Source organism: Pleurodeles waltl, chromosome 5, assembly GCF_031143425.1.
Source record: "Pleurodeles waltl isolate 20211129_DDA chromosome 5, aPleWal1.hap1.20221129, whole genome shotgun sequence".
NCBI classification, from domain to species: Eukaryota; Metazoa; Chordata; class Amphibia; order Caudata; family Salamandridae; genus Pleurodeles; species Pleurodeles waltl.
The window spans coordinates 1,486,593,093-1,486,620,833 of NC_090444.1; the positions used below are offsets into that span (position 1 = coordinate 1,486,593,093).

Sequence of the window (27,741 nt, forward strand, 5' to 3'; positions counted from 1 at the left end):
CTTTGATTGCGAGTGAACTTCTGTTTCCTTTTGTGAGTCTATTACTTTTCATTTTATGTGCCAATAAAAGTCCGGTTAGGACTCTACAACGGTAATAGCTCTAAGTGGAGCAAATGCGAGACCCATTGCATTGCAAATGCCTGTTACTCATGGTAACACTTTCTGTTCAAAGATTTCTTCTCATTAGTACTAGTTTAACAATCAAATGCTGCAATAAGCATCTAAATGATGAAAAGTCAATATTTGTGAATGGGATTTTCACGGTACAGGAGCACATATTGTGACAGTTTTTGTAAATTTTGATCAGTTTAATCTAGAAACATACTTTTTTTTATAATTGAAGATTATGTAACAGATTAACAATTATGTGGCAAATGCAGTAAATCCAAAATTATGCGCAAAAGACCACGGATGCAGAATCACATAATTCCAGTGGCCCTGGCCTCAGAGGACTTTAAAGCTGTGTCAAGAACAGAAAGCAAACAAGTCTTTTATAGTCTTGTATGTTTCCTATAGACACCCTTCTTGCCCATTCGCTAACCCCTAAGCAGCAAATAAGATTCTGTTAAGGGACTTAAGGTGGAACAATACTGTAACTCTGGGATGTCCTAAAGGATTAAAGAGTGCCTAATGACACTTCAGCTGCCACTGTATATTTGGTAATTGAACATCTGTGGTATTCAGCATGTCAATGGGCAGTAGATCTTCTGGCAGTATGGGTATGGGGTGATATGTTTATCATCAAATTCTCCCAAGTGCCAATTATAGCTGGCCAGGTTTGCATCTAGTTAGCATTTACTGGTTGAGACTAATCTGCTGACCTGGCACATGTTGCAGAATTGATGTTAGAAGCCTTAGCATTCTAATTGTGACAGCAAGACAATGAGCTACAGAGTTGCTTATAACCCAGTTTTGTTGAAACAGATTCAAAAGATAAACACTGACAGATAATTGTAGGGTGGTTTACAAAAAACAGGACAACTTAATGGAACTTCTGGATAGAATTTTATTTTGCATGGAGAAACTTTAAAAATCTCAACACCCAATGCAGATTATCATTACAAATTTGCCACTCTTCCTTGTTACGGTCTTGTAAGAAATTGGGTTACTGTTTGAGAGTTGGGTAAAACCCTACTCAAGCAGCAACCATAATCTCTGTTAGAGTGAGACAGAAGCAAATCCCAAGTTAACCTGTGCTCAACCCTCTGGCAGCTGGACACAAAGCAGTCAGGTGTAACATAGTGGCACTCTGTAACGTATTTATGCAGCACATCAAACAGTAATAAAGTGAAAACACAACACAAGAAAAATCCCACATCAATTTAGAAAACAGAGTACAATTAAAATTGAATAAATTATTTGAGCCCAAAATTACTCAAATGTAATCAATAGAACCGAAGATATGCAATTGCAGTTTTTTTAGGAAAAATAGTGCCTAGAAGTACACAGCACCAACTGTGGTTATCTGGTCACGCCAGACTAGGACAAAGTCATGAGTTCATGTCAACCATAATGGAGCACAGGTGGAATACAGGGACCAAGTTAGGCCCACTGAACAACGTACCCTAAACCCTAGTTGCGGAGCGAAATCCCTCATAAAGGATGCGTCGTGAAGCGGTGGTTCCGAGGAGCAGTGTCCTGCATTGTCCCTTCAACGTGGGGCTTGCAATTCAAAGCCCTGAGTCAAAGATGTGTTGTGCACTGGCAGTTTCGAAGAAGCTGCGAGGTGCTGATGCAGAGTCCATCATCATCAACAAGGATGCTATCGATGAGGGGCTTGTGACGCGAAGGCCTGCGTCGAGGGTGCGCCATGCAACAGCATTTGCGAGGAGACTGCATCACACTGTTGTGGTTCCAAAGCAGAGATGCTAGCAAATTCATCAGTTACAACCATAGATACATAGCTGGACTGGCAGAACACATTCATGCCTACTTCCAAGCATCAAGGACTGGGGTGGCACAACTTGGGGGGTTAGTACCGACAGCAGAGAGAGTACAGGTGCTGAGTTTAAGATCGTAGAAGCCTTATCTGTCCCTGAGTCTCTCATCATGAGGCCAGCCAACTAGCCCTTGGAGTCATTCTGGTGGCCTGGTTCCAAAATGCAGGTCCAGTCCTTTCAACCAGGCAGGAGGACAGCCGGGCAACAGAATAGCAGTCCTTGCAGAGAAGCACACTGGTCCTTCTGAGTTTTCGAAAGAGGTGTACTGAAGAGATGGGTTAGGGGGTCAATTTTTTATGCTTGCTGCGGATTTTGAAGTAAGAGAAGGTTTTGAAAATCTACATCCCGAGAGGTGCTTGCAAATTCCTTCTTCCATGCCCTGGCCCCAGTTTGTCTGTCTAGTGTCAAACCCTTTGTGAATGTGCTTAGGCAGAGTCTTTGCGATGTGCAAGTGTGGTAGATGACAGTTTCTCTCCCTCATCAAGTACCATCCTGCCAACACCTATGATCCTCTGTCTCACTGTCTGGGAGCAATACACAAAGAACAACTGCCAGCTACACCTAGTAATGTTGCCCAGGATACAGGCTGCAGGCACCAAATAGTGAGGACAAGAAAATGGCAACTTTCTAAACGTGACATTTTCAGACATGTGACTTACAATTCAACTTTACCATTTAAGGGGGTTTTAAATTACAATTAATTATTTACCAGACATGATATTCCTCAATTGAAAGTTAGCACTTATTAACTGTAATAAGGCAATGAAATGCTATCCTATTGGAGAGATAGGTCTTGTAGTAGTAAAACATGAATGTAATGGTTTTTCAGTACAAGGACAAGTAAAACGTAAAAGTACATGTCCAACTTATTAAATACTCTGCACCCTGCCCTCTGGGCTATACAGAGCCTAACCTAGGGATGACTGATGTCTTAAAAAGGAAGGTTTAGGCCTGGCTAAAGGTTTATTTTGCCAGGACTAAATGGCTGTTTAAACTGTACACAAAGGCTGCAGTGGCAGCCCTGAGACATGTTTAAAAAAGCTACTGTAGGCCCACTAGTAGTTTTTAATTTACAGGCCCTGGGTACATGCAGGACTACTTTACGAGGGACCTACAGGTAAATTAATTGTGCCTTTGTGGTGTAAGCCAATTCTACCATGTTTAAAGAAGTGAGCACAGCACTGTAGCATTGGTTACCAGTGGTAACGTGTCCAGACACCTAGAATCCCACAAAAATGGTTTCAGAAAACAGGAAAGTGAAAGCAAAAGGTTTGGGGATAACCTTACAGAAAGGGCCAAGATCAACAAGTCCTAACTATTTGCAATAAAAACAGGGAACTGCACTACCAATTTAGATTCAAATCATTTTTATTAGGATGAACAGAGATCTATATACAGTCACTAAAATATAAAAAAGAAATAATCACCTCATAAACTGGAGAGAGATGGTAAATTCAAAACTGTTATGAAATATTGAATATCTCTGAAACAAGAATGTTTAACTCCACATCTCCTTACGTTTACAGTATAGTGGCAGCAGATACTGAGTATGCATTATTTTTGCATGTCAATATTCCAACCATCATACAGTGGTGTAACACTCTCACCACTAATTGGCACCAGTCCGTCTGAATTCTCAGGGCCTTCTTTCCATCTTCTGGTTTGGCCAGGGGGTTCATCCAGGATCTAGGGGGCACTTGAGACAGAATACGATCCTACAGCAATCATCAGTGGCCTCACCAGCCCAAAGAAGACCGGCATCTGGTGCTACCACCTCCAAAACCAGGAGCCATCACATAGTGGCCTCAACTCTCTCTCCATGGAATGATAAAGGATACAAGGCCAAGGTAGACATTAGGATCCAGGGATATTCACACTACCAGTTTAAATAACTTTTGCTTTTACCCAGCCAGCCCATTTTACTTTCATATTGAGTCTGCTGTTGGTACATGTAAAGCCACAATCCCACATCCTCCCTACCTTGAGAGTACTACACAGGTTACCCATTGTCAGAAGATCCATCTTCATGCTGCTTTGTATCACCCTCAAAGCTATACATGGAACAGGACCCCTTTTCATCAGAAACAAAATAACCAAATACATTCAACAAAGAATCCTCCAATCAAGATCGGCACCCCGCCTTAAAACACCACCATAGAAGAAAAATACAATAGGTGGTACATCCTTCTCTGTTCAAGCAGCCAAACTATGGAATTCATTACCCCAAATATAAGATCCACGGATGTGTCTTGCCTTCAGAAGACTACTCAAGAGTTGGCTCTTTCCTTCATAACCATCATATTCAAACAGCAATGGACTGCATATGCCTGTGTTGATAAATATTTATAATCTGATTATGTGTATATTCTAGATATGTATAGTTCTTTAAGAAATATGTTTACTTACTATTTCATAATTATACATTATACACATACCTTTTTAAGACTGTTTAACAAATGTAAATTTATTCACGGTTAAATATATATGTACGTGTGTATGTGCCTGTGTGTGTGTGTGTGTGTGTGTATATATATATACACATGTATGTGTATATTATTCTATACTTAACATGTTCATAGGCAAGTGCATAGCTCCTACATAAGTTGCTTTATTAGATATAAATGAATTCCTGCTTTCTTTTTTATATCACAATGAGTAAATGTTATCTGAACTATTTATCAGCAAGCATTTCGCTATTAAATAATTGAGGAAAGATAAATGAATGTTAGAAAAGTACACTTGTTAATTAACATCAAATATTACAAATCTTGACAGTCTGTGTTTATACTATACTATTTTTCTTCTCATATTATTATACACCTTATTATATCCTTGCACACATATTCCCTACTATGTCTGTACATATCCATTTATTTATTACTCTAGTACTACTGTACTACGGAAAAAATAAATAAAAATAAATAAAATTACATCTATAAATGAAATTAAAAATATAAATAATTAAATTAAATTAAATTAAAATATATATATATATATATATATATATATATATATATATATATATATATATATATATCTATATATAATAACAAAAGAAAAAAACACTAAACCGGCTACATCCACCTCAAAAGGCTGGTGTGAAAAAACGGTAGTGGTACCCGTTTTAAAATGTAGGAAAGATTTCTGCACTTATTAAAAAAAAGCAGAAAGAAGTCGCACTCGACATGTCCACTCCTCATAAATATAATTTTATTTGCAAAAAATATATATATTATCCATAAGGAAGCAAACTGACTCAAAGGCATCGCATTTCAACACCAAAGTGTCTTCATCATGGCCAAATTGAAAAAACCTGGGCACATTGCAAACCATGTTTAAATACCCCTTGCAGTGAACAGAAATAAAATACTATAAAAAAGAAAAAAGTTTAAAGTTCACATAATAACATTAAAAATTTCAAAATGAATACTATGAGCAATTTGAACAAATTAGAAAGTACACACAAATCAAAATGCAATTGCCAATATTTTAAATTGAATGACCCTGATCATTCTAACCTATGTACCCTCTTTAACAATATACAACAAACAAGTGTATAGCCACAAAATTGGTATAACAATAATATCTATAGTTTTGAAAATAATAGTAATACTAGCTTAATAAGCTATCAAAAAATAAACTGAAAAAATTAAAATGATAACCAATAATTTTCAAACTGCAAACAATGTATATATATTCTATTTGTATCTAAATGTCCCAAGCTATAATCAGAAAATGAGAGCCCATGCAGAGAGGACAGAGAAAAATGAAATACAAGTTCCCAATAATAATAATCATGGTTAACCAACATGTACATAAAGTTCCTCATCGTCATTGAGGCCCCCCGGGGTCTTTGTCCCGAGAAGAATGATGTATTCTGATTCCCTAATCCTAAGGAGTCTCTCTCTGTCTCCTCCCCGTGCATTTCTCTTAGTCCTATCAATCCCAAAATAAACTAAACAATCAGCATCTCTATTATGCATCCTAGACCAATGTCTTGCCACAGGATAAGAAGTATCATAATTCTTAATGGCCGTGTAATGTTCTAAAATCCTCTTTTTGACAGGGCCAATGGTGCTCCCGACATACTGGAGGTCACAAGGGCATTGTAATACATAAATACAATGGTTGGAAACACATGAAATGACTTTGGAAATTGGTCTGACCTCTCTACAAGCTGTCTTAAAAGTCTTGACATTTCTACTATTTTTACATGCTTTACATCTAACACATTTATAAAAAACCCTCTGTTGGTTAAACCAACCACGGTTTGTGTTGTCATGTTGTCGAAGGTAACTATGGACTAAGATATCCTGCAAGGATTTAGCCTTACAATACGTAAATTGAGGACTGGGAGACAGAGTTTTACCAATGATAGGATCATGTTTCACCAGATGCCAATGTTTCATAACTATCCTCCTGACCATAGGACTGGCCACATTGTAAGCCGTAATCATCCTCATTCCAGGAATTGAATTACATTTCTTTTCAGTCTTCACCAATAATGTTTGCCTATTGATGTGCGTGACCTTCTTACTAGCAATATGTAATATCTTACTGGAGTAGCCTCTCGCTTGTAATCTCCTAATCACCCTACTCTCCTCCTCTTTATATAATTCCAAGGTGCTACAATTCCTTCTAACTCTAAGTAATTCACAATAAGGGATACTATCCTTAAGACTGGTGGGATGGTGGCCAGTTGCATGCAAAATACTGTTACTCGCTGTATCTTTGCGGTATAACCTTGCCTGTAACTTATTATCCACTACCTCCAGCAGAACATCCAAAAACTTCAGCCTAGTTTGATGTATTTTCCGAGTGAATATTAAATTCAAGGTATTTTGTAAAATATAATCCAAACATTCTTCCAAGTCCTGACGAGGACCCTGCCAAATCAAAAAAAGATCATCAATGTATCGTGTCCACATGGATATATACCTAGTCCATTTCTCATTTTCATCAATCCAAACCCAAGTGGCCTCCCACCAGCCCATGAAAATACCAGCATAACTCGGGGCAAAGCAACTTCCCATCGCAGTTCTGACCAACTGCTGATACCAAGTATCCTTAAATAAAAAGAAATTGTTATTCAAGCAAAAATCCAACATCTCCAACATCATCATAGAATGGTCATATTTCCTAAGTGGTCTATCACGAAAAAAATATCTACATGCTTGAATCCCCAAGTCATGCCGGATACAAGTATATAAGGATTCTACATCCAGGGCAACCAACAAAAAATGTGGCTCCCAAGGAATACCTTCAATTTTAGAGATGAAATCCATGGTGTCCCTACAATAGGAAGGTAAGGCTAACACACATGGTAGGAGAAAAAAACCTAAATAGATGGATGTTCGTTCCAACAAACTACCATTCGCAGAAATTATGGGTCGCCCAGGAGGATGAAAAGAATCCTTATGGATCTTTGGTAACATGTAAAAACATGGTGCTGTTGGTTTTTTGACCAAAAGAAACAAATACTCATCGGTATTAAATAATCCTCGGTCTCTCCAATCGAACAATTTACTATGATATTGGTCAATTGAATGATTGTAATTGAGCATGGCTGTAATCTCATAATCGCTCTTTTTCTTGAGTTGTCTTTCTGCTTCACTACAATACTTATTCACATCCCAAAGAACAACATTACCCCCTTTATCTGAGGGTTTAATTACAACATTATGATCATCAATTAAACTTTTCAATGCCGTTCTTTGCTCATGATTGAGATTAAACTGACTATTCCTCCTCTTAATAGTGTGCCACATTTGAAATAAATCTCGAATGACAACTTCATGAAAGGTGTCAATCAAATCATGTGTAGTAGATGGATTAAACCTGGATTTCGGCTTAAAATGTGTAAACACAGGTCTACCCAATTCTACATCCATAGACTCAAGGAATTCACGTTCACTCATGCCAGAGACATCCATTTCAATAGTAGTGGATGAAGTCATATTTGGGTCTGAAAGGCTTTTCTTATCCTCTTGCTGTAAGAACAATTTCCTCAATTTCAATTTACGTAAAAACAAAAATAAGTCAATCCTTGTCCAACAAAAGTCAAAATCAGCAGTGGGGCAAAAAGACAAACCCAATTCCAGAAGAGAACACTCAGCAGGAGTTAATTGATGTTGCGATAAATTAATAACAGTTGGGGAAACTTCCCCTGTCATTTCTTCTTTGTTTGCCTCATGAATCTGCCATGTGTGGTTACACCTTTGGCACTTCCATTGCCCCCTACGTGTCCTTCTTCTCTTACGCTGTTTTCTTCTCTTCTTCTTGATAGTCGGCCCGACCAGTCTGATTTTGTTGTAAAAAACGATATTCTTCCAGTGAAGTAAAGGGAACAGGGTCTTTGCCAAGTAACACCTGAGTCTCATCATAGTCTGAGGAATAATTATCCGAGCTGTATTCCGATGTAGCCAGTTCCTGTTTCCTCCAACACCCGAATGTTTTATATTGTTTAATAGCCTCATCATATCTCCGACCAAAGGTCAAAATTCTCCCTGGGGCATAATCTTGCTTGTCTCGCAAAAACTTTCTTTTCTTCCTCTGTTTAATCTCCTCTTCATATTTTTCCAACCTCTTATCCATCAAAGACAAAAAGTTCTTTATAAGTTCCTGTTCTGGATGTTTATCCACAAGTTCCCTCATTTTGATCAATTCTTCAGTCACTTGTTCTAAATCCATGGTAGCATATTTAACCAGTAGCTTCAACATGGATTTACAGGTCTCAGCCATTAATTTTGAGCAGTGCGACTTCTTTCTGCTTTTTCTGAATAAGTGCAGAAATGTTTCCTATATATTTATTTATATAAATAAATTAATTAATAAATAAATGAAAAATCACATACATTTTACTCTCGTAACCTTTACCCTGTCTCCCCATCACCCTATGTCTCTATCAATCTATCCTCCATCCCCACTCTGACTCATCTCAAACCCATTCTACTACTTTAATCTCCAAAGTAACCCTGCCTAAACTCTTCCCTTCTCTACTTCATCTAGCTCACCCCAAACCTCAGTTTACTACCATGACCTCCCAAACAACCCTACTAAATTCTCCCTCATTTAACTCTCCTTTGACACATCCAAATCCCCTCCTGCTACTATGATCTCCCTAACACCTTTCCACAGACTCTTCCCTCCTCCATCTCTCCTTTACTCATCCCAAGCCTCATTCTATTACTATAATCTCCCAATCAGCACTTCTGGATTCTTCTATCCTCTATCCCTCTATTATTCTAGTCGATCCAACTAACAAATGTACATATCCTCTGCTCAAATTAACTCATAATAATACTAATGCTGTACTCATATTTCCCTACTAATCCACCACAAATTCCTCTTGGGTTCCTGAGTAGCCTGCTACTCACCGAAAAGAGCTTTGATGCCTTGTCAGGGGTAGTAAGCACTATATAAATACAATTACAACTATGCCCTCAATGAAAGCTTCTCCAATGAGATCCAAACCCTGGGCAGAGTGAGCACCCTAGATTCTCAGCACATAGTTGCAGTTGCCTTCTATGTTGGGAATGAATTTATATGTGGTTGACAGATATGTCTTACCATCTCTACCTCAGGTGTGCCACTTTCTTTTACGTTAATGTTAAAATCTAGTGCTGTTGCGTTTGATGGAGACCACTTGCTTCTCTCAGCTCAGTTGTTGCAGGTACAGATAAATATTGGCTGAAGACAGAAGCACGCCCAGTGGTGTAGCTATCAGTAGAGCAAAAGGTGCTGTGGTCCCGGAATGTGCCTGGATAGAACGTGCCTAGACAGGAGGCACTGGTGTAGGGACTGGTGTTGGTGTAGGTCTCAGCTGGTGCTGGTGCTGCAGAAAAAGAGGAGGGCAAAGGCCCGGGCCATGGAGTAGAGTTTAGGAGCCCAGAAGACCAGGAGTTCATAACAGGACACACTAAAAACGCAACAAGCAAGTAACGAGCAGTAAAAGGGAACACGCAGCAAGTAAGCACCAAGTAAGCAAGTAGTACTAACTGGCCTGCACAGAGTCTTTTAAAGAGGCTTAATTTAGTAGGAAGTCACGATAAGCCACTGAATTTAACAACCCACGATATATATACTCGGCGTCTGGTGTCAGAGGCCAAGATAGAGGGTGTGAGTTCTCCAAAGACATTAGGCTGCAGCCCACCATTTTTTGCACGGAAGCGGCCAGTAATAGACAGCTGCGGCTTGTGCCTAAGGGAAGCTGCTTAACACCCCTTACCAGTACAAGAATCCTAGCACTGGCCGAATAACTCTGCCACAAGTCTGAAATTTTGGCAGAGAAGCAAGGATGACATTAACACAGAGGAGAAAAAAGCAGCAAAGAGGCAAAGACAAGGTTCTCCAGGGGAGGATCAGACCGAGAAGTCCTCTCAGGACATGGAAAGGCATTGAGTCGACACAGTAGCAAGTAACTCATTTTATCCGCATTCTAGTAATTCAAGCTCGATCACTAAGGCAGAAATCCACACTGCTACCATTTGATTTATTCTCCACTTTAAACCTCAGCAACTGGAACAACTGAAGTCAGAGCTCCCCATCACATATTGGTCAATCATTGAAGGGGAAAACGATACTGACTGCATAATGATGAAGGACCAACCATTAATCGACCTTTCAGAAACTTGCTCATATATATTTTTAAGCAAAGAGGCTGCCAGTGAGGGTCAGATAAATGAGGATCAGCTTTTGAACACCTATGCTAGGCAAGGAGGGGAGGGTGTTCGGAAATCTTAAAAGTAATCTCAAGCCAGCGTCTTACCTGCAGTACTAGTTCACCAGTGAAGGAAGACTCTCTGAGCAACACAACGAGTCCTAGGAACTCAGACACGCAGGTAATCGCAATGGATATCACATTGGCCCGTCAAAAGGGAGCCAATGCCCCAGTGGTCCTTTTAACTGGAGCTAAATTTAATGTGGAACTTCCAGCATCAAGTGGCTCAGGAGACTCGTGGAGGGCTTTGTTATCGACCATGGATGCGATGTCCACAACGATTCACTTTCAAGCAGATTAACAGGACACTCAGGTAGAATTACTTAACATCTTGGCAATGCACATAGTGAGTACTGATAAGAAGCTTCAAATGTTAAATGACTTCATAAGAAGGGCTCAAACCCATTCTTAAACTCAACAAGTGACATGTCAATGCGCCACTGTAGGCGACAATTCTCATAAGGCCAAAGAAATTTTAAACAACATCTTGAAAGAAGTAAAGACTTAGGCCCTCAGAACTCAAGATCACCTTTGCTTCAAGGGAGATATGGTGCATAAAAGCCCTGTGGATAAGAAAGATGAACTCAACAAATTTGAAATTCTACAGGAAAGTAAAAACCCAAATGGTAATCATCCTCCTCTTCAAGAAAGGATTTTGAGTATATTTGAATGTAAGTCATGGCTCAGTACCCTAGAAATAAGCTCTGCTAGGGGTGGGACTGTGGGAGTAGCAGTTAAGGAACCCACAGTGCATGAGGCCTCACTCATGAAAAGGGAAAAGAAACAACAAAGGAAAGCTCAAAAGAAGTTTAAGGGGGTCCAGCAAAAGAACATGGAAGTCATTTTCTTAGTCAAATGGCACGCTGAGCAAGGAACCAGAGGGGACAGACAATGTTAACAAGGTAGAAAGCAGGAAAAAGTCCATACAGCTGATGGAAGTGCAGCAGGACAGTGAGGATAACCCTATGGTAAGAGCTTCTCCTCTCAGAAGTCAACCAAAATGGCAAAATCTTTCACTCAAGATAAACAGCCCAATTATTATCAGCGGTTGGGGTGGAAGCCCTGGCAAGGTGAGGTGGCTGTAAGCGAATCCTTGGAAGAGGAATCTATCACTTGCCAGCACCCAGGACAAGGCATTCAATGGGACAATGCCAGGTCAGAAGCAGGTAAATATTGGGAAAACAACCAAAAATCTTCAGCTACCCAAAATTGCACAATCTCACAAAACCATCTTGCTGGAAACAACAAGTCGATCATCAGCAAGGAATAGCACCTATGGCCAAACAATTATTCAAAAAGCCCGGTACTAATAAGATCACCAGGATGCCAGATATTGCATCATAATGTGGCTCCGTAAGACAATAAACTACTCTGAATCCCTTGTTATAATTCAAAGGGGGCTTTTGACATCTTAAAAAGAGGAACAATAACTAAGCTCAGAAACGCAATTCAGCCTATGGACCATATATCCACGAGAGAGTAGAGAACGGGTGAGTTTATTCCCCATCCGAATAACAGGGATAAAGAGGCAACATTAACATCTTAGGCCTCGTCGCCATTGTTGACCAAATTCTAGTACATCAAGATACTTTTAGCGCATGGGACATTGTGCTACATAAATTAGAACCTCTTCGATACCCAATCCCCTTGCTCCCGGAAAAAGAGATGGGGGGCCCAGTGTTAAAAGGGGCGTTTGGAGTCAAAATCTCCCCAGGTAGACGGGAAAATGTAACTATAGTAAAGCACCAAAGTATGCTCCATCATGGCATGATCCAACAAGTATTTATTGGTAAGCCTTCGACCCGCAAACAGGTAGAAAGGCAAAATTAAAGACTATAGTTGCAATTGGTCCTGACAGAAAACCAAGATGGCAAACAGCAACAGATCACAGCATTTACATATGCTCCTGGAACTCCCGTGGTTTGAAACATTTGGTAACCAACATGGTGGCGCTCATGTTCCTACAACAATTGGATATTATTATGTTCCAGGAAACCTGGTGTATGGAGCCGATTCAAATCTCTGGATACATTGGGATGAATGTCGCTGCTAAACAACCTCAAAGATTTGGACATTCTAAAGGTGGCCTCACAACGTTCTGTTCAACTAAAATCAACTGAGTCATCAAACAGATTGACCTTGGAATCGACTGGCTGCTGCCATTTAAGTTAGAATCCAAAGAACCATCTGGCTCTGACAGAACATTGGTGCTAATTAATGTATATATTCACCTGAATAAAGATCAAAATAGGGAAAAATATGGAAACATTGTTAAGTATCATAAAAATGCTGCAGAGGCAGCATGAAGATGCCAGCTTTATTGTGTCAGGTGACTTCAACATAGATTTGAGTAAAGGTAGCATAAAACAGTGTTTACATTACCATGGAATGCATCTGAAAAAAAGGTTTGAAAATCTTGGCCTGCATCGCTGGACGTCCCTTCCAGTGGACGTTCCCTCTGCACCAGTAACTTTCTCAAGTGGTACAAAAAAATCTACAATCGACTTTACGTTAATTAGTGAAACTGCACTGCCATCAGTCTCTGATTACAATATTCAAGTACGTCCAGAGAGCGACCACTTTCCACAATTAATAAAGATATGGCATGAATGAAAGCGGCTTCCATCTGCAAATATCATAATCTCTGCCCCTGTGACTTATGATACAAAACACTAAAATGGCAGGGGCCAGGTATCCAGAAAGTGATGGAAGAAGTGTACCGCTGTGCAGGGTCTCTTGAAGAGCTCAAAGAAAAACAAAAAAAGCAGGAACAAGCAGAATTGAAACCAGGAGAATGCGTGAAGGCTTGGAAGCATTTATGTGACTCACTATTGAACAAATTCCCGATTAAAAAGCATCTTCCAATAACAGCAATCAAGGCAAATAAAAAAGTTAATGGTGGCACTAAAGAGCATCCATGGTACAACAGAACGCTGTGCAAAATAAAAAATAAAGTCTCTAGTGAAACAAAAAAGTGGCAAAGTATATACGATTGGGAAAGATCCCTGATAAAACCAGGCTTCTTGAACTGACAGCTATATATAAGAAAAACTGCTGGATGGAGAAACGGAGATACGATGAAGATCTGTGGACTAAGCCCCTCATGACCAATAAACAGAAGAATAATAAAAAGTTCTGGCAATTGGTGAACGGGCTAGGCCAGCGTAAAAATCGTCATTCTAATGCAGGTATAGACGCTGCCACTTGGGAAGCCCATGTAGTAAGAATGCATTCACTCCCAGACCATCAAAGGAAGGGGGAGGTCTCTCTGGCTGCAATTCACCACAATCCAAGCATGACCAACTTTGGCTTTAGAGTGAAGCTGAAAACAGATTCGTCCACGCTTGACATTGAACAAGAACTCACTCTAATGGACATAGACATTGAACAGCTGAAAGGTCTCATCGAGAATTTAAAATTGGAAGGGGCCGCTGGTCAGAGTGGAATCCCAAATGCCCTTTTTGGAGGCGAAATAACATACTGGGCTTATTATCTGGTGCTGCTATTTAATGATTTCCAGGGTACAAAGTGGCTCTCAGATGCATGGAAAGCCAGCATCTTCTACCCGATATATAAGACATGTAACCCAGCTTCCCCTTTAAACTGCAGGCTAATAGCCTTGATCGACGTTGAAGCAAAGCTTTATGCAGCTTGTTTGTTGCAACAACTATCATTATGGATACACGAAGGACATCTATTACCACAAAGTCAGAGAGGCTAAAGAGCTGGCATGGGGGCTTTAACCAATCTAGCAGCACTGGCTTTGCTTGGTATTAAAGCCAGACTTAAGAAAAGTTGATTATTTGCTTGTGCCAAGAATTCATCTAAGGGAAAAATTGAAAGGTTGGGGCCTCCCCAGTAGTCTTTTGACGCAAGTCGCAAGTCAAGATTGGAGAAGGTGACCAAGCCACTAACAGAATTCAATCTGCAAATGGTCTAAAGCAAGTATGTGTACTAGCCCCTATGCTGTTGCACCCGTGAATAGTCATCTGCCTGTTTTGGCCCAGGAAGGAATAGCATGGCTACAGTACGCAGATGACATAGCTCTACTCAGTCAAACACCAGTTGGACTACAGAACAGCATTGATGAACTTAATATTTATATTACTAAGCAAGGTCTGGAATTGAACTTGAACAAAACGAAGGTAGTCCGTTTGGTTGATTCGAAGTTCAAATCATTTGCGTGGTTCATTAATGGAACTCAGGGGGAGTTTGCCTCTACATTCAAATACTTGGGTTTCACTGTGGATCATCATTTGACCTTTACATCTCAGCTTGTTGCTGCTCAAGCAAATGCCCAATCCTTGACCTATGGTTTCAAGACATTAAAACAGTAATTGAGGTGCACGTCATATCACCAGCTGCTTTCCGTTATGTCAGCACAGCTAATGCCAACAGTCACTTGTAGGGCCGAAATAATGCTGGGTAAGGAAACAGCTTTCTACAACCGAATTCAAACGAAGGCCTACAAAACAGTGTTCCAGATCCCGCGTTCAGTCTACCCAGCTCAGGTACGCTTAGAATTTGGTCTGAAAAACTATGAGCAGCAGAGTAAATGTGCTTATATTAAATTCTATTGGAGACTGCGAGCAGCAGAGACTGGTACCATCAACAACCTATGCTGGATAGAAATTGAGGTGCAACAGCATTTTAATGATAAAGGCTCATGGGGTCATCACCTAAACTATTCTATAAGGGATCTAGGCTTGCAAGATGCATGTGGAGTTTTACAGGCGAGCAAACGCTGCCACTCGGTTACTGTCTTTAATTACTGACAAAAACACGCTCTCTACAAGGCGACACAGCTGGACCATATTACATCATACAAAACTTTACGGGCTCAGGAATATCCAGCGGTACCCTTTACTCAGTCGTTGAAACATCAATCCATGCTATTGCGTTTTGGTATGATGGAAACCAAGCAATCACAGTCACTATCTTGTCGCCTTTGTGGGTATAAACAAGAGTCACTTCTTCATGTTTTTTTAGTGTGTCCAGCATTGTCAAAATATAGGAGAAAGTACTTGAAATACATTCGTAAGTCACTGAACATACGCTCGTTATTAGATGGTTAAGTGGTACCTCAATCCCGTGTTCTTGTTGGGGGACTAAATTCATGGTGCAGTCCTACGAAGAAATGGCATATATAGCTGAGTAGGTATTACTTAAATAATAACTGAATGGCACAGTTGCTGTAATGATTTACGGGTCCACGTTAATGAGTACTCAATGGTAAATCTTAGTAAACTGGGTGGGTTGAGAAAACAAAGCTCATTTTTAGATTTGAAGGGTTAGCGTGCATTATGGGGGAGTTTTGAGCTGTTTAGATTGACAAACCAGTTTTAATATGTCTTGTCTTTTTGAACTTGATTGTGTTTTACGTTAGCAACTGGGATGCACTGTCACTTTATCTATGGCTGCAAGCGAGTGCTTGAACTCAATACCCCGTTTTTAGCCTAAAGATTTAGTATTATGACAAGCTGATGGGGGTCACCTTTTTATATTGTGCTTAAACAAATGGCAAAAAAATGATCAGTATTAATTATTGTGGACTGTTTATATTGCGTGTACTTAAAGTTTAGCTTTAAGAGCACGTTTGAATTATTATAGGGCACAACTATGTGATTAGTGTTGGTTTTAATTAACTTTGCTAATAAACTTATTACGATTACTTGGCTGTTGTTTTTCTAGTGCTGTTTCTGCACACCTAGATTAGTTTACAATGCCCTTTTGTGTCTAAAAGAAAACATGAAACAGTGCATTGCTATACAAGTATCCTACTGAGGTTTTCTGAGAGGCAAATCGAGGGCCCTGGAACATCGCCTGCACAACAAGCATAACCTATTGTGGCCATGTACATGGGCATCACAGAATGTGCGTGAGTGCCCCTCCCATACCATGATTCATTTTCCTTTGCCTAGAGGTGATCTTATACTTTCTTCAAAGCTGCAGAATTCACATGTGCGTTTCATATCACCCTTCCTCAGGAAACTCCCGACCCCACCCCATTTCCTAATTTTTTACAGTGCTAACTTTGTCCAAGGGCATTAGAGTGCTTTACATGAGCACCAGATTGCATTATTGATTTTCCCAGTATCACAGGATGTTGAACTGATTTCAGGCTGCATCTCCTCCCTTGTCTGCCTTTTCTTCCTGAGGCTGCCTATGATAGTGAAATCAAGTAATGCTATTCATGTTGAAAGCTTTGAAGGTAGTACATAAGGACTAAGGCCCCTAGTCGGACTGCCTTTCCAGTTTTACTTACCCTTACATGCTATTAGTGAACTGATTTTAACAGCTGCCCATCATTTTTAATTTAATTGCCCTGTGGATCAATGAACTAAGAAGCAGAAGACAAGAATACACCTGACTGGTCTCTGGTAAGAAGCTTTTTATTATTTCATGCACCCTGTTGGAAAGATTGCCTTTTTGAGTATTATTTTCTTACTGTGGATCAGCATCCTGTATCCTAAACAGAAAAAACTGCAGATAAATGTCAGAAGAGATTGTCATCTGAACCATTTTGCAAATTGTCAAGTGTGAAAGAGTTTTTGTTGTGAGTTATGTTTCTTTAAGGACTTGCAGACGCATTTCACAAAGTTACCAACATACCAGAATTTGAGTAGGGCAAACCCAAAAACAGAAACATAAAAAATATTTGCTAAGGGTACGGTAATCCTAGGCACACTTCCAATAGAAGCTATTGTTCTGCCAAAAAATGTGAGTTGTAGGAAATGTGCCAAACAAGGCCATTCATTATTTAAGGGTGTGCCACAAAGAGAAAGTAAGTGTGACTGAGGAAAGAAAGAGCAGTGGAGAGAAGTTTGTATTGCAGTTGTCTGAGGGGCGCAACAAGTAAACACTAATGATTTGACAATGCCAATGTGCAATACAAATTGGTGGAAAGGAGGTAATGGTTCCAGATTCCAGAATTCCTTATACTTTAGTTGGTGGTAAGAACTGAAAGAGAAATGTTTGCAATTAGTATATAAAAGTTTTACCTCTGGGCATAAATCCTATTAAATTGACCTAATTCGGTAAACTGTTATAAAAATAACTTTTAGGGACACAAATTATGTAGCAAGAAGAGGAGACCACCTTTTAGGCTGGAGGCAGCAAAAGAATACAGAAATTATATTAAACCCTTAAGGCCTCAGAACAAGTTTTGTTGATCTCACAGACTGGAGACCGTGGGAACATATTTGAATACTTACCCGAACTTTTCAAAGACACAGTTGGATTACTCAAAGAGTTTGAGCATCCGCTTGTATTGAAAAGTAACCATACACATGTGGGCCATAAGGTTAATACGGTGCACAGCCTTATGATGCCCCCAGTGAGAAAAGACTTGAGAAGATTATTATAGCTTGGGGTAATAGAGACAGAACCTTCAGAATTGCTGTCGCCTTTGGTTTTGGCAGCCAAGGATGACGGCTGGAAATGTACATGTGTGTAGAGATCTTTAGATGAATATCTGGACAGATAGGAAGCTACTGCTCTCTAACGCTTTGTCTGCTCTCTCAGCTGACTGTCATTTTAGTGTCAAGAATCTCTCATCAGCTAGTGAGTGATCCAGGCTTTTAACATTATTTGTAACAAATTTGGGAGCATATTGTTTCAAAAGAATGTAGTTTGGGTGGCTGGCATTATCTGCAGCATGTTTTCATAAATGTTAGACCTGTCAGCCTTTGGCTAGTTCTCCCCCAAAGATATTGGTTTCACCCCTCCTATTTTTGTTGATCTTGCTTCTGCTGATCTTAGAACTCTGCACACTTTAATACTGCTAACCAGTGCTAAAGTACTGTGCTCCCTTCCTGAAACGAGACGGACATGGCTTATACCCAACTGGCATATTTAATTTACTTGTAAGTCCCTAGATAAATAGTACTGCATGTACCCAGGGCCTGTAAATGCTATACTTCTAGTGGTCTGGCAGCACTTATTGTACCACCCACTTAAGTAGCTCTTCAAACAGGTCTCAGGCTTTCCATTGCAGCAAGTGTATGCAGTTTTAAACTGCCATTTCAACCTGACAAAACAAACCTTTTGCCGGGTCCATACTTTCCTTTTTAACACATGTACGTCACCTCTAGTGGAGGCCCTGAGCAGTCCAGATGGCAGGATGCAGTGTATTTAAAAAGTTGGACATGTTTTACATGCCCTGATAGTGAAAAACTTAAATCCGTTTTTTACTATTGCTAGGCCTGCCTTACATTTAATAAGCTGTAACTTCCAAATGGGAACAGATAAACAGTTCATGGTTTTTGTTTTTGGAATTGAAATGAAGAATCCTTTTTTATGACGAAGTCGGATTTTTGGACACAAATTTGAAAATACCACATTTACAAAGTTGGCATTTCCTGTCTTAGCCATTTAGGGACTAATTTAGATCCCAGCAGAGGGGTTACACCATTGCAACGGTGACAGATATTCTGTCCTCCGAAATCTAAATACCATAGAAAACAATGGCATTTAGATTTCGGCAGATGGGATATCCGTCACTGTTACGTTGGAGTAGTCCCTCCACTGAGATCTAAATCAGGCCTTTAATGCCTGTAGCCTCTCTCTGGGTCACATGACTGAGTGTAGCTGGCAGTTGGTCTTTTTCTATTCCTCCTAAACAACCACACAATAGCGAGTTTAGGTGTGCCTGGATGGACCATCACTAGCAGGATGGGAGGGCGGAGTTAGGCACAGTCCCACTTACACCTGAATAGGTTGTGTCCTGCCTTCACAAAAATGATTGCATATACACTGTAGTTAGTCTGGAGCCTGGGCAGGGTAGGCAGGTAACCTGTGCACTTCACTAGGAAACCTCTACAGCTTCTCCCACTTCACCAGGTATAAATATTAGACCTCAGACACCAACTCTCCAGCACACTTCTGGCCCTCTGGACTCTGCCAAAAGGAAGGACTGCTGCTGTGCTATGCTGTTCTGCTGCCTGCTGCCCTCTTTCCTGGGTAAGAAGTACTGAACCTGTATCTGTTGAACCCAGGATCCTAGAGTGACTCATGGGCTAGTTGGCTGGCCACCTGACTGCAGTCTCTGGGACAGAAGGTTCCAACAATCTTGATACCAGCACCTGGCTCTACCATCTACGAGTCTTTTCTGCCAAGTGGTGCCACCTTATTCCTTGAGCCCAAACGGAAATGCCACTGAGCAAAGTCTTCTCGACAAAGGCCCTTGCATCACGTTGACAGGGTCCTTGATGACGACACAGGACCATGTATTGCAGCCTAACTGCTCATTGCACTGATTGGTCAACTCAGGTGTGCAACACATCCTCAACACAAGACTCCGCAACCAGGATTTAAGATTCTCTTGTTCAGCGGGCCTAACTGCATCTCTGCACCTGGCCCACACTTCATCGCAGATGGAGTTGCAGATGGCCTGAATGTTTGACTTTGTACCAGTCTGAGGCGAACAAATATCCAAAGTTGCGCTTTGTGCTTTTCAGTGCTATGTTCACTTTAATCTTCAAAATTGAATATCTCTGATTCTAATGATTGGAACTTGTGTCGTTTTGATCTTAAATTATTTATTAAAATTTACTATATTTTCATAAATTGGTGTGGGATTTTTCTTGTGTTGTGATTTCACTTTATTACTGTTTGAAGTGGCCTATACTCAAGAAAGAAAAGTGGATATTCCAGCTTGAGATGGTCTCTTATGTGGGCCATACTATTTCAAGTGTAGGGATCCAGCCCTAGATGGAGTTGACCAAAGCAACTGTTAATGCACCTAAAATAAAGGTCAGCTAAGGTTATTTATGGGACAATCAGAGTATTAGTCTGGGTTAATCAGGCTTTTTGCCATGGTCAACCCAAATGCCTGATAAAACCACAGAATGTAATGAGGCAATCCAATATATCAAGGAAGGGATAAGTAGAATGCTCACATTAAGAGTTTCTGACCTGAAGAGGAAAACAGCTTTGACCACAAATGCTGGTCTCAGGGGGCAAGGGGCTGTTCTTTTGGAAACTGTGGATGAAGAAAAAAGACTAGTGACTTTTGAGTCCTCTGCTTTGAAGGGTGTGGAGGAACGCTACTCTGTGATAGAACATGAGACATCAGCCTGTTTTAAGACAGTGAAGCACTTTATCTTTTACCTTCATAGCGAGGATATATCATTACCTATTAGTGGAGTTTTTCTGACCAAAAGGTGAAAAGAGGCCACACACATTTGAGCAGGTGATTTGAAGGACTGAGAAAATACTATTTTTATTTGGACGTTTTGCCTGGGCTGAAAAATCGGATGGCAGATTTTCTATTGAGGTTGCCACTTCATGGAGAAGTAGATGAGGTGCAAGTTGAAAAGAAAAGTTATTAATCTCCTGCATTAAAGAAGACTGTCTGAGACCAGAAGAATAGCCCAAAGCTGATGATACTGCATTAAAGGCAGTTAAGAGTTTTGTGGCTCAAAAATGGCCGGAGTAACATGGAATATCGGAAGAAGGGAGAAATGTTTGTAATGTCAGAGAGGAATTGTGTGTCTATGGTGGAAGGATAAGTTAGGCAAGCTAAGTATGGTGAGAGATGAATACTACCAGCCAGAGAGAGGAATATAGTTGTGAATAGGGTTGTTCCCTAAAAGATGCTGAGAAGCAACCCTATTTGGGTACATCCCTAACAGTGTCACCTTTTGTATGCTTGAGAGAGAATATTACAGTGTCCAAATTGAACATATTGCGACTCAAGTGTGAATCCAGGTGCAAAGATTCATAGTGGGAAGAGCCAGCTAGAAGAAAAGGGCATCGATGGTGATAACATTATATGTATGATCAAAATTAAGGCACTGTGTAGAGAAGATAGAATGTTGGAGAGTGTTTCTAATTTGAAGGTCCCAAATTTGTGAAGAAATGGGACTCAAAATATTTAGACCTGCATAAGATTTCTGAGGGGAGAAGGATTGGTGTTTTGTTGGGGGCAAGAGTGGTCTGGTGCATGTTGAGGCTGGCCAAATACGTGAATGATGAAAGGCAGACGGTCAAGGGAGGATGGCGTGTAGTGGAGATTGTGATATCAGTGAAAGTTCGAGAAGCCTTGGTGGTGGAGAGATTACAACATAAAGTAGTACGACAGATCATACTTCAGCCTGACGGAGTTACATATTTAGTACTGTTGGGTTCTTTAATTGACAATATCTTTTTCCTACCTATGAACATAGCTTCTGATGTCTATGGTCTATATTTCATTTTTTTGATTTTCGAATTTCATATGGTTCTTTGTATTCAAAACTTATGTTATGCTAAAACGTGGAGGTTTCTGGTGGAAGGGTTGATTTTATCTCACTGGTGTTTCAACAAAGAAGAATAAACCAGCCTTCATAGCTTATTACATCATTTGTGGGTCTGGGGTTAGCAATTTTGTTTTATTTTGCTTCTGGTGTGACATGAAATAAAGCAAGCGAATTTACCCTAGTCCTTATTTACTGTTTTTTTTTTGCTCTAGCATATAGATGTGAAAATATATTGTAAAATAATTGTTAAACACAAGAACGGGAATTTTGCCTTTTTACCATTTTACACGGTTGTGAAGATTTCAAAAACATACTCTAAGCAGCCTTCTACTGTGAAACAATTAGCAAATTTATTTTGCTCTGTTTTGAAACTCTTATAATACAAATGGAAAAAAACGATTTTGCTTCAAACGGTGTCATATCTTTCACATTTCAAAAGGTTCAAAATGTGTTTCTCTTCTTCTAGTTATATAAACAGAGCAAAATAATGTGGTATCAGTTTGAGTCATTTTTGCCACAGTACAAATACCGTTTGATCCATTTACGATTACAAAGACAAAAATATTTGTCAGGGACTGTCATAAGGTTATAGTTTCACATCAAGTTCTTGTGCCACGAGGCGCCTGGCTAGTTTCAGAAACGGGAGCCCTGGCTGACACCAGTGCGCCGCCTTGCTACTGCCACTGCAAAACCAGCAAGGGGACAGGCATTTGTCACATGAATTTAAATTGCTTATTTGTCACTGCTCCAAATTCATGATGGTCCCAAATTTCAGTGATCAGCAGATGATAGCCGATGAATAGGACAAGCACAAGGGCTACAAATCAGTGTTACATCTAAAGGGCCTGTGTGGATCCTGCTTCGCCGACATGACCCAGCCACATCATATTACAACTGAGACAAGAACAGAAGGACTCAAAGCCCCCAGGAGCCTAACGCGGTGCTGCCACCATTAAAAACTACCATATTTGTGCCTTTTGAAAAGCCTCAACTTTCCAGTTCAACATGGAGCCTCCACCCACTGTGACCTTGCGTGTTTTTATTAAAATAACGACGTGCCACTAAGTACTAGTATGGCGGCGATAATTGCCCCCGACGAAGTGATACAGTGCCTCCTTACTGGGCAGCATATGGCATCAAGCAGCCACGTCGCTTCCCTAGCGAGGGAGAGCTGTAAAGGTGGACATTAGCAATGAGACTGTGGTCCAATAAACACCAGACGGGTTTCCTTTGTAGGCTCAATTCCCGGAAAGGAATTTACTGACTTTCATAACCATGAACTGAAACTCCTAGAAAGCTCTCAAACAACCTCCTGGAGTCAGAGCAGCAAGGTCACTTTGGTCAGTAAACGTTAATTGTCGAGTGAATTATAGATAGCTGTGGGTCCTGCCCACTGTCAGCAAATCTCCCCGGTGCCCTTCGCTTAACCAAGGTCAACCGTGCCAAAGTGCATTCGGATCGAATAATTGCTGAGCTGCAAAGCTACCAGGGCTCCCCTCCTTAAACTTTCATAGGGCCTCATAATGCAGTCACTGAGATACTGGCAGGCTGCGATCAGTACAATTGGCCATGCGAGTGAAACCACACAATATTTCTTTAAAATAGCGATATGGTTTACCTGTTTAACTGTCGGGGATGATTCAAGATTACTTGTGATGTTTACAGATGCAAATGATGGCGATTTAGTTTTTATTCTCTTAAGAATTCGTGGCTGAAAATAATATACAGACGAGTATAGTTAAACTGTCATTTTGAAAAATTACCAGGGTTGTTAAAAGAACACACAGATCAAAATGCTGGTTAAACATGTGAAGTGTACAAGATCTGCTCTAATACTGCTTGGTTATGTTAAGTCTTTTCCCAAGCCTCCTGGTGCAGTTATTGCTAGGCCCTGTCAAAACAAACATTTATTGTACCCTTTGGTTAAAATTACCCTGCCTGTTTTTCTGATACCCAGGAATAAAACAATTGAATTTCGTCAAACAGGAATACATGACGAACTGGTCTGATTAAGACAAAGGGATTATACTTATACTATCAACATCAGGTGCAGGCTGGAAGCAGCTCTGGCATAGGAACCTTTCAGATGATAAGTACGACCTACAAGACTTACCAGTCAAGTAATTCCAGAAATTACTTTGTGCTTGAAGTTTTGACTGAACATTCCAAGACTAATATAATAATTGGGTACAAAAAGATAGCAAACGGAGTACTTATAAAGCAGTATGAACTGCCTCGGTGGATGAACCTAAAACAGTTCCATGAAATTATGCACTCTTCTAAAATTGGATGTGAAGTTTCTGGAAACAAACCTGCTCTTCCTCCAAGTTGCCTTCAACACTGTCAGAGGAGAGCATGTTGATTATCTTCTTTCTTTTTCCGAGGCCTGCTCCCTTTGTGATAGCATTCAGTTGAAGAAGATTCTGCATCATATCTACCAGTTCCTGTGGTGGGGGAAAACAGGGCCAAATCATGTATTCTTCGGGGAAAAATAATTGGGCATTGTCAACTCAGTTTACAAACAAACTTTACAAACGTATTTTTAGTTTTCATCCTTGATTTCATGCAACATTTTTACAGGCTGCTACATTTACAAGACGAATTTGATAGCATGGCAAATGTTAAGTGTAACGTTTGTCGTTTCATAAAATGCATCAAATGTCATTAGGATAGTCAGTTGTTTATTAAAGTTAAAATTGTCTGTACTTTTTCTGATGACAAAGTTGAGGGCTTTCTAAAGAGAGGCACCATCATATTTGTGATGTTTTTGGAAGTGTGGTATAAGGGACACCTTTCTGTGATATCCAGCAAAGTAATTGCAGCAACATGGGATTAAGCAGCCATCATGTGAGGCATAGACCAGAACATCCATCAGTTCATGGACAGAAAGCAAACATTACATTGAGCAGATATGGGAACGGCCTTCACTAACCTCAACAAGTTTCTCAGTATTGCGATTACCAGCACATTTGGATAACCCCGTCCACTCATCAAGTGAATATTGCACTCACACCTGATTCAGTCCAAGTGAACAGAGATCGCATGAACAAAAAATGATAAAGCATGCCACACACTGAGAAACATGAAAGTACAAAGAAAGAAACACAACACCAACACTTGTGCAAAAAAAACAAAAAAACAATGCAAACAGCTAACCACAGTCAACTGACAAGGCTAAAGAATATTCAAATAGCTGCAATGGTACATCTACACAGACATCTGAACAGTCTTACGCACCTTACCAAACCCACACCTGAAAGGTGATATAAAGTTTAGCAACAGTAGGTTTGATTTACAATCCAATCACAGAGAAATCTGCTTGCCATGGGTTACGGTGATGCTTTCTAGCAACCTGCCAAAAGAAATGCAGCTCATTATCATGTAGCGGACATGGCATACAAATTCATACAAGATAGTTGGGATGTCTGGAGCAGGAAAAGAGGCAACTAAAAGAACGAGAGTTCAACACAGAAGAATATTCATTGATGTACTAGACTAGCAAAAAACAGAGAGATTCTGCCTCACCAAAAATATCAGCATTATCTTATGACAAATGGACGAGAACCCACATCACATCATACACATACACTGGAAACACATTTGCTAGTTTACAACCATTCTCAGTGTATCAAGTCACAGATATCTTCAAAACCCAATATATCACTTTTCCTCACAAGAGATCACAAAAGACTAGGCAATTCTACAATGTATGTTACTTTCACTTATTTCTAGAGGAAACTGACTGCACTCAGGACTTCTACCAGTTCTTTCATGTTTTTGCCAGTGAATATTGCACTAGAAATGCCTAACCCCACGCTAATGGTGAATATGGTTGAAAACAACAGTGGGGGTGATGAAGATTCCTATGTTTAGCAGAGCAGAGATGTCATGTCTTTCACAATGACAGTACTGTTAAATGCACACGATTGGTTCAGAAGTGATGTTCAGAGCATTTCAGCTCATTCCCTCCTCAAGAAGACACATGCCGGCTCTTCCACAAGATTTGTGTATCTGCAAGGTGACACCTTCTTATTTGGAATCTAATGACAACATCCTTCTAAAGTGATAGAGGTAGTTTATCTGTGAACAGATTTTTTGTATCTAAAACCATTGGGTTGCACTGTATTCAGTTCATTCACTAATTAAAAATCCTCACTCTGGTTGGAAAGGCGGTAATCAGCTGGTCAGTCAAAATTACCAGGCAGAAGCAGAACAAGCATGAACTGATAAGCTACAATGAAAGAGACTAAAGCATCCTACAGACTTTGACAGAGGACCCAGAAAGAGAGGGACAGGCTGTGGTCCTGCAGTTGCCTCAGTTACTATGCCGGAATTCTCCAGAACACAGACTCTGCAACTCCTGCAAGGTTAGTTCTTTGGTCAGTACACATCTAGAATTATAACTTATAATGGTGCTTGTTTCATATAGTTTTTTTGTAATAAAAAAGCAATGAGTACTGATGGAGATCAAATTTTACTAATAGATTAGTGGCATAGAAGCTAGCATATGGCGACTTACAAAGCTTCATTTAAAAGCCTAATAGAGACAACTAATGTGAAAATGTAAATTGTGCACGTTTTAAATATGGTGGACAATGTGGCATCCATTCGTATTTGACATCATGTTTTAACATGGAGACATTGTGCACTTAAATTTGAGTGAATTACTAACATGAAATAATGTTCAAAGTATTATCTTTAAGAAGAAACAGTAGAATTTAAGTATATTATGAGTATTAAATGAGCATGAATTAATCATACTCATATTTAATTAAATGAATTTTACTAACATGAGTTAGATATGTGCAGAAAAAATGCAGATTTAAATTGTGTTCTAATATGCCATAAATAATCCTTACAGTAAAATAATTTACTTTGCATATATGATTCAATTGTAAGGTGTGCAATAGGATTTATGTCCTTTAATTGTATTAATATGCATTTAGACTTTCTTAGCTTGACTAGCCCTGAAGTTTCATTTTTGCAGCAGTAGAGGAAAATCACTTGCTTATACTGTTTCCTCTACCCAGAATTTTATCCCTAGGTTGCTGACGTGATGTTGAATGTCCTATTGTATTGAAGATGAAGAACATGTTTCAGTGTTAACTATGTAACAATATTTGTTCTAGCTGTCAAACAAGACAGGAGACTCTAATAAATTGCATGTAAGAATTGTTTAGTTCATCCTGTGTGCTGTGAGAAAGAATTTTGAGCTAACAAACAACTAGGGAATGTAATATTTTGGCAGAACTGTATGAAATCAGTGAAATTACTAAATGCTTTCTCTGAGAAAATACAGAATAGTTGCAAACTTGATGGTGTCAACGGCTACCACTGGATGCTGAATCTTAAGCATAAGATGGGCCCACCTGGAAGACTAATTGAAAGGACATGGATATTTAACATTTGTGAGAGAGTTTGAAATTTGGAGTTAGTCCATCGAGAATTCTGCCAGTCAGTCTACTCCTGCCTTCAGTCTGCGCTCTCATTTTTCACCTCCTGTTCCCCTTGAAGCCTTTTGCCATATTTGATCTTTATTTTATGAGTTTCTCTTAGTCCATATTGCCCCATTGGCTTACGCTATTTAGTACTAATATGCCCAATCAATTCTGAACTGCTGACCTGTCCTATGTACAGCCCGTGTTCTGCACTGTACTGATGCTGCTGTCTACTGATGTCGTGAGAAGGTGAACACTCTTCTGATTAAACTTTCCTGTTTGCTGTCTCATGAGGAGAGGTATAACTAAAGGTTGTTTTTTGTTTCCTTTCCAGCTGTGATAATTACACCAGCATATTTTTATAGAGTTGCCAGAGTCAGATGATTTTTCCAAATAATTTTGTC

The 27,741-nt window shown here is 39.8% G+C and overlaps 1 protein-coding gene across 4 annotated transcripts in view; it reads right to left on the reverse strand.

The window, feature by feature from the left end:
- Positions 1 to 27,741, reverse strand: part of BEND6 (BEN domain containing 6) — a 310,591-nt gene that overhangs the window by 161,376 nt on the left and 121,474 nt on the right. Inside the window, exons 3-5 of one of the 4 annotated variants that reach the window (XM_069235767.1) lie at positions 25,137 to 25,251; positions 24,212 to 24,343; positions 23,518 to 23,610 (exon numbers count right to left, since the gene is read on the reverse strand). In XM_069235767.1, the coding sequence (XP_069091868.1) occupies positions 23,518 to 23,610; positions 24,212 to 24,331 (213 nt within the window). In that variant the 5' untranslated portion in view covers positions 24,332 to 24,343; positions 25,137 to 25,251. The remainder of the gene's footprint in view (positions 1 to 23,517; positions 23,611 to 24,211; positions 24,344 to 25,136; positions 25,252 to 27,741) is intronic. The other 3 variants (XM_069235768.1, XM_069235769.1, XM_069235770.1) reach the window with 3 other exon arrangements.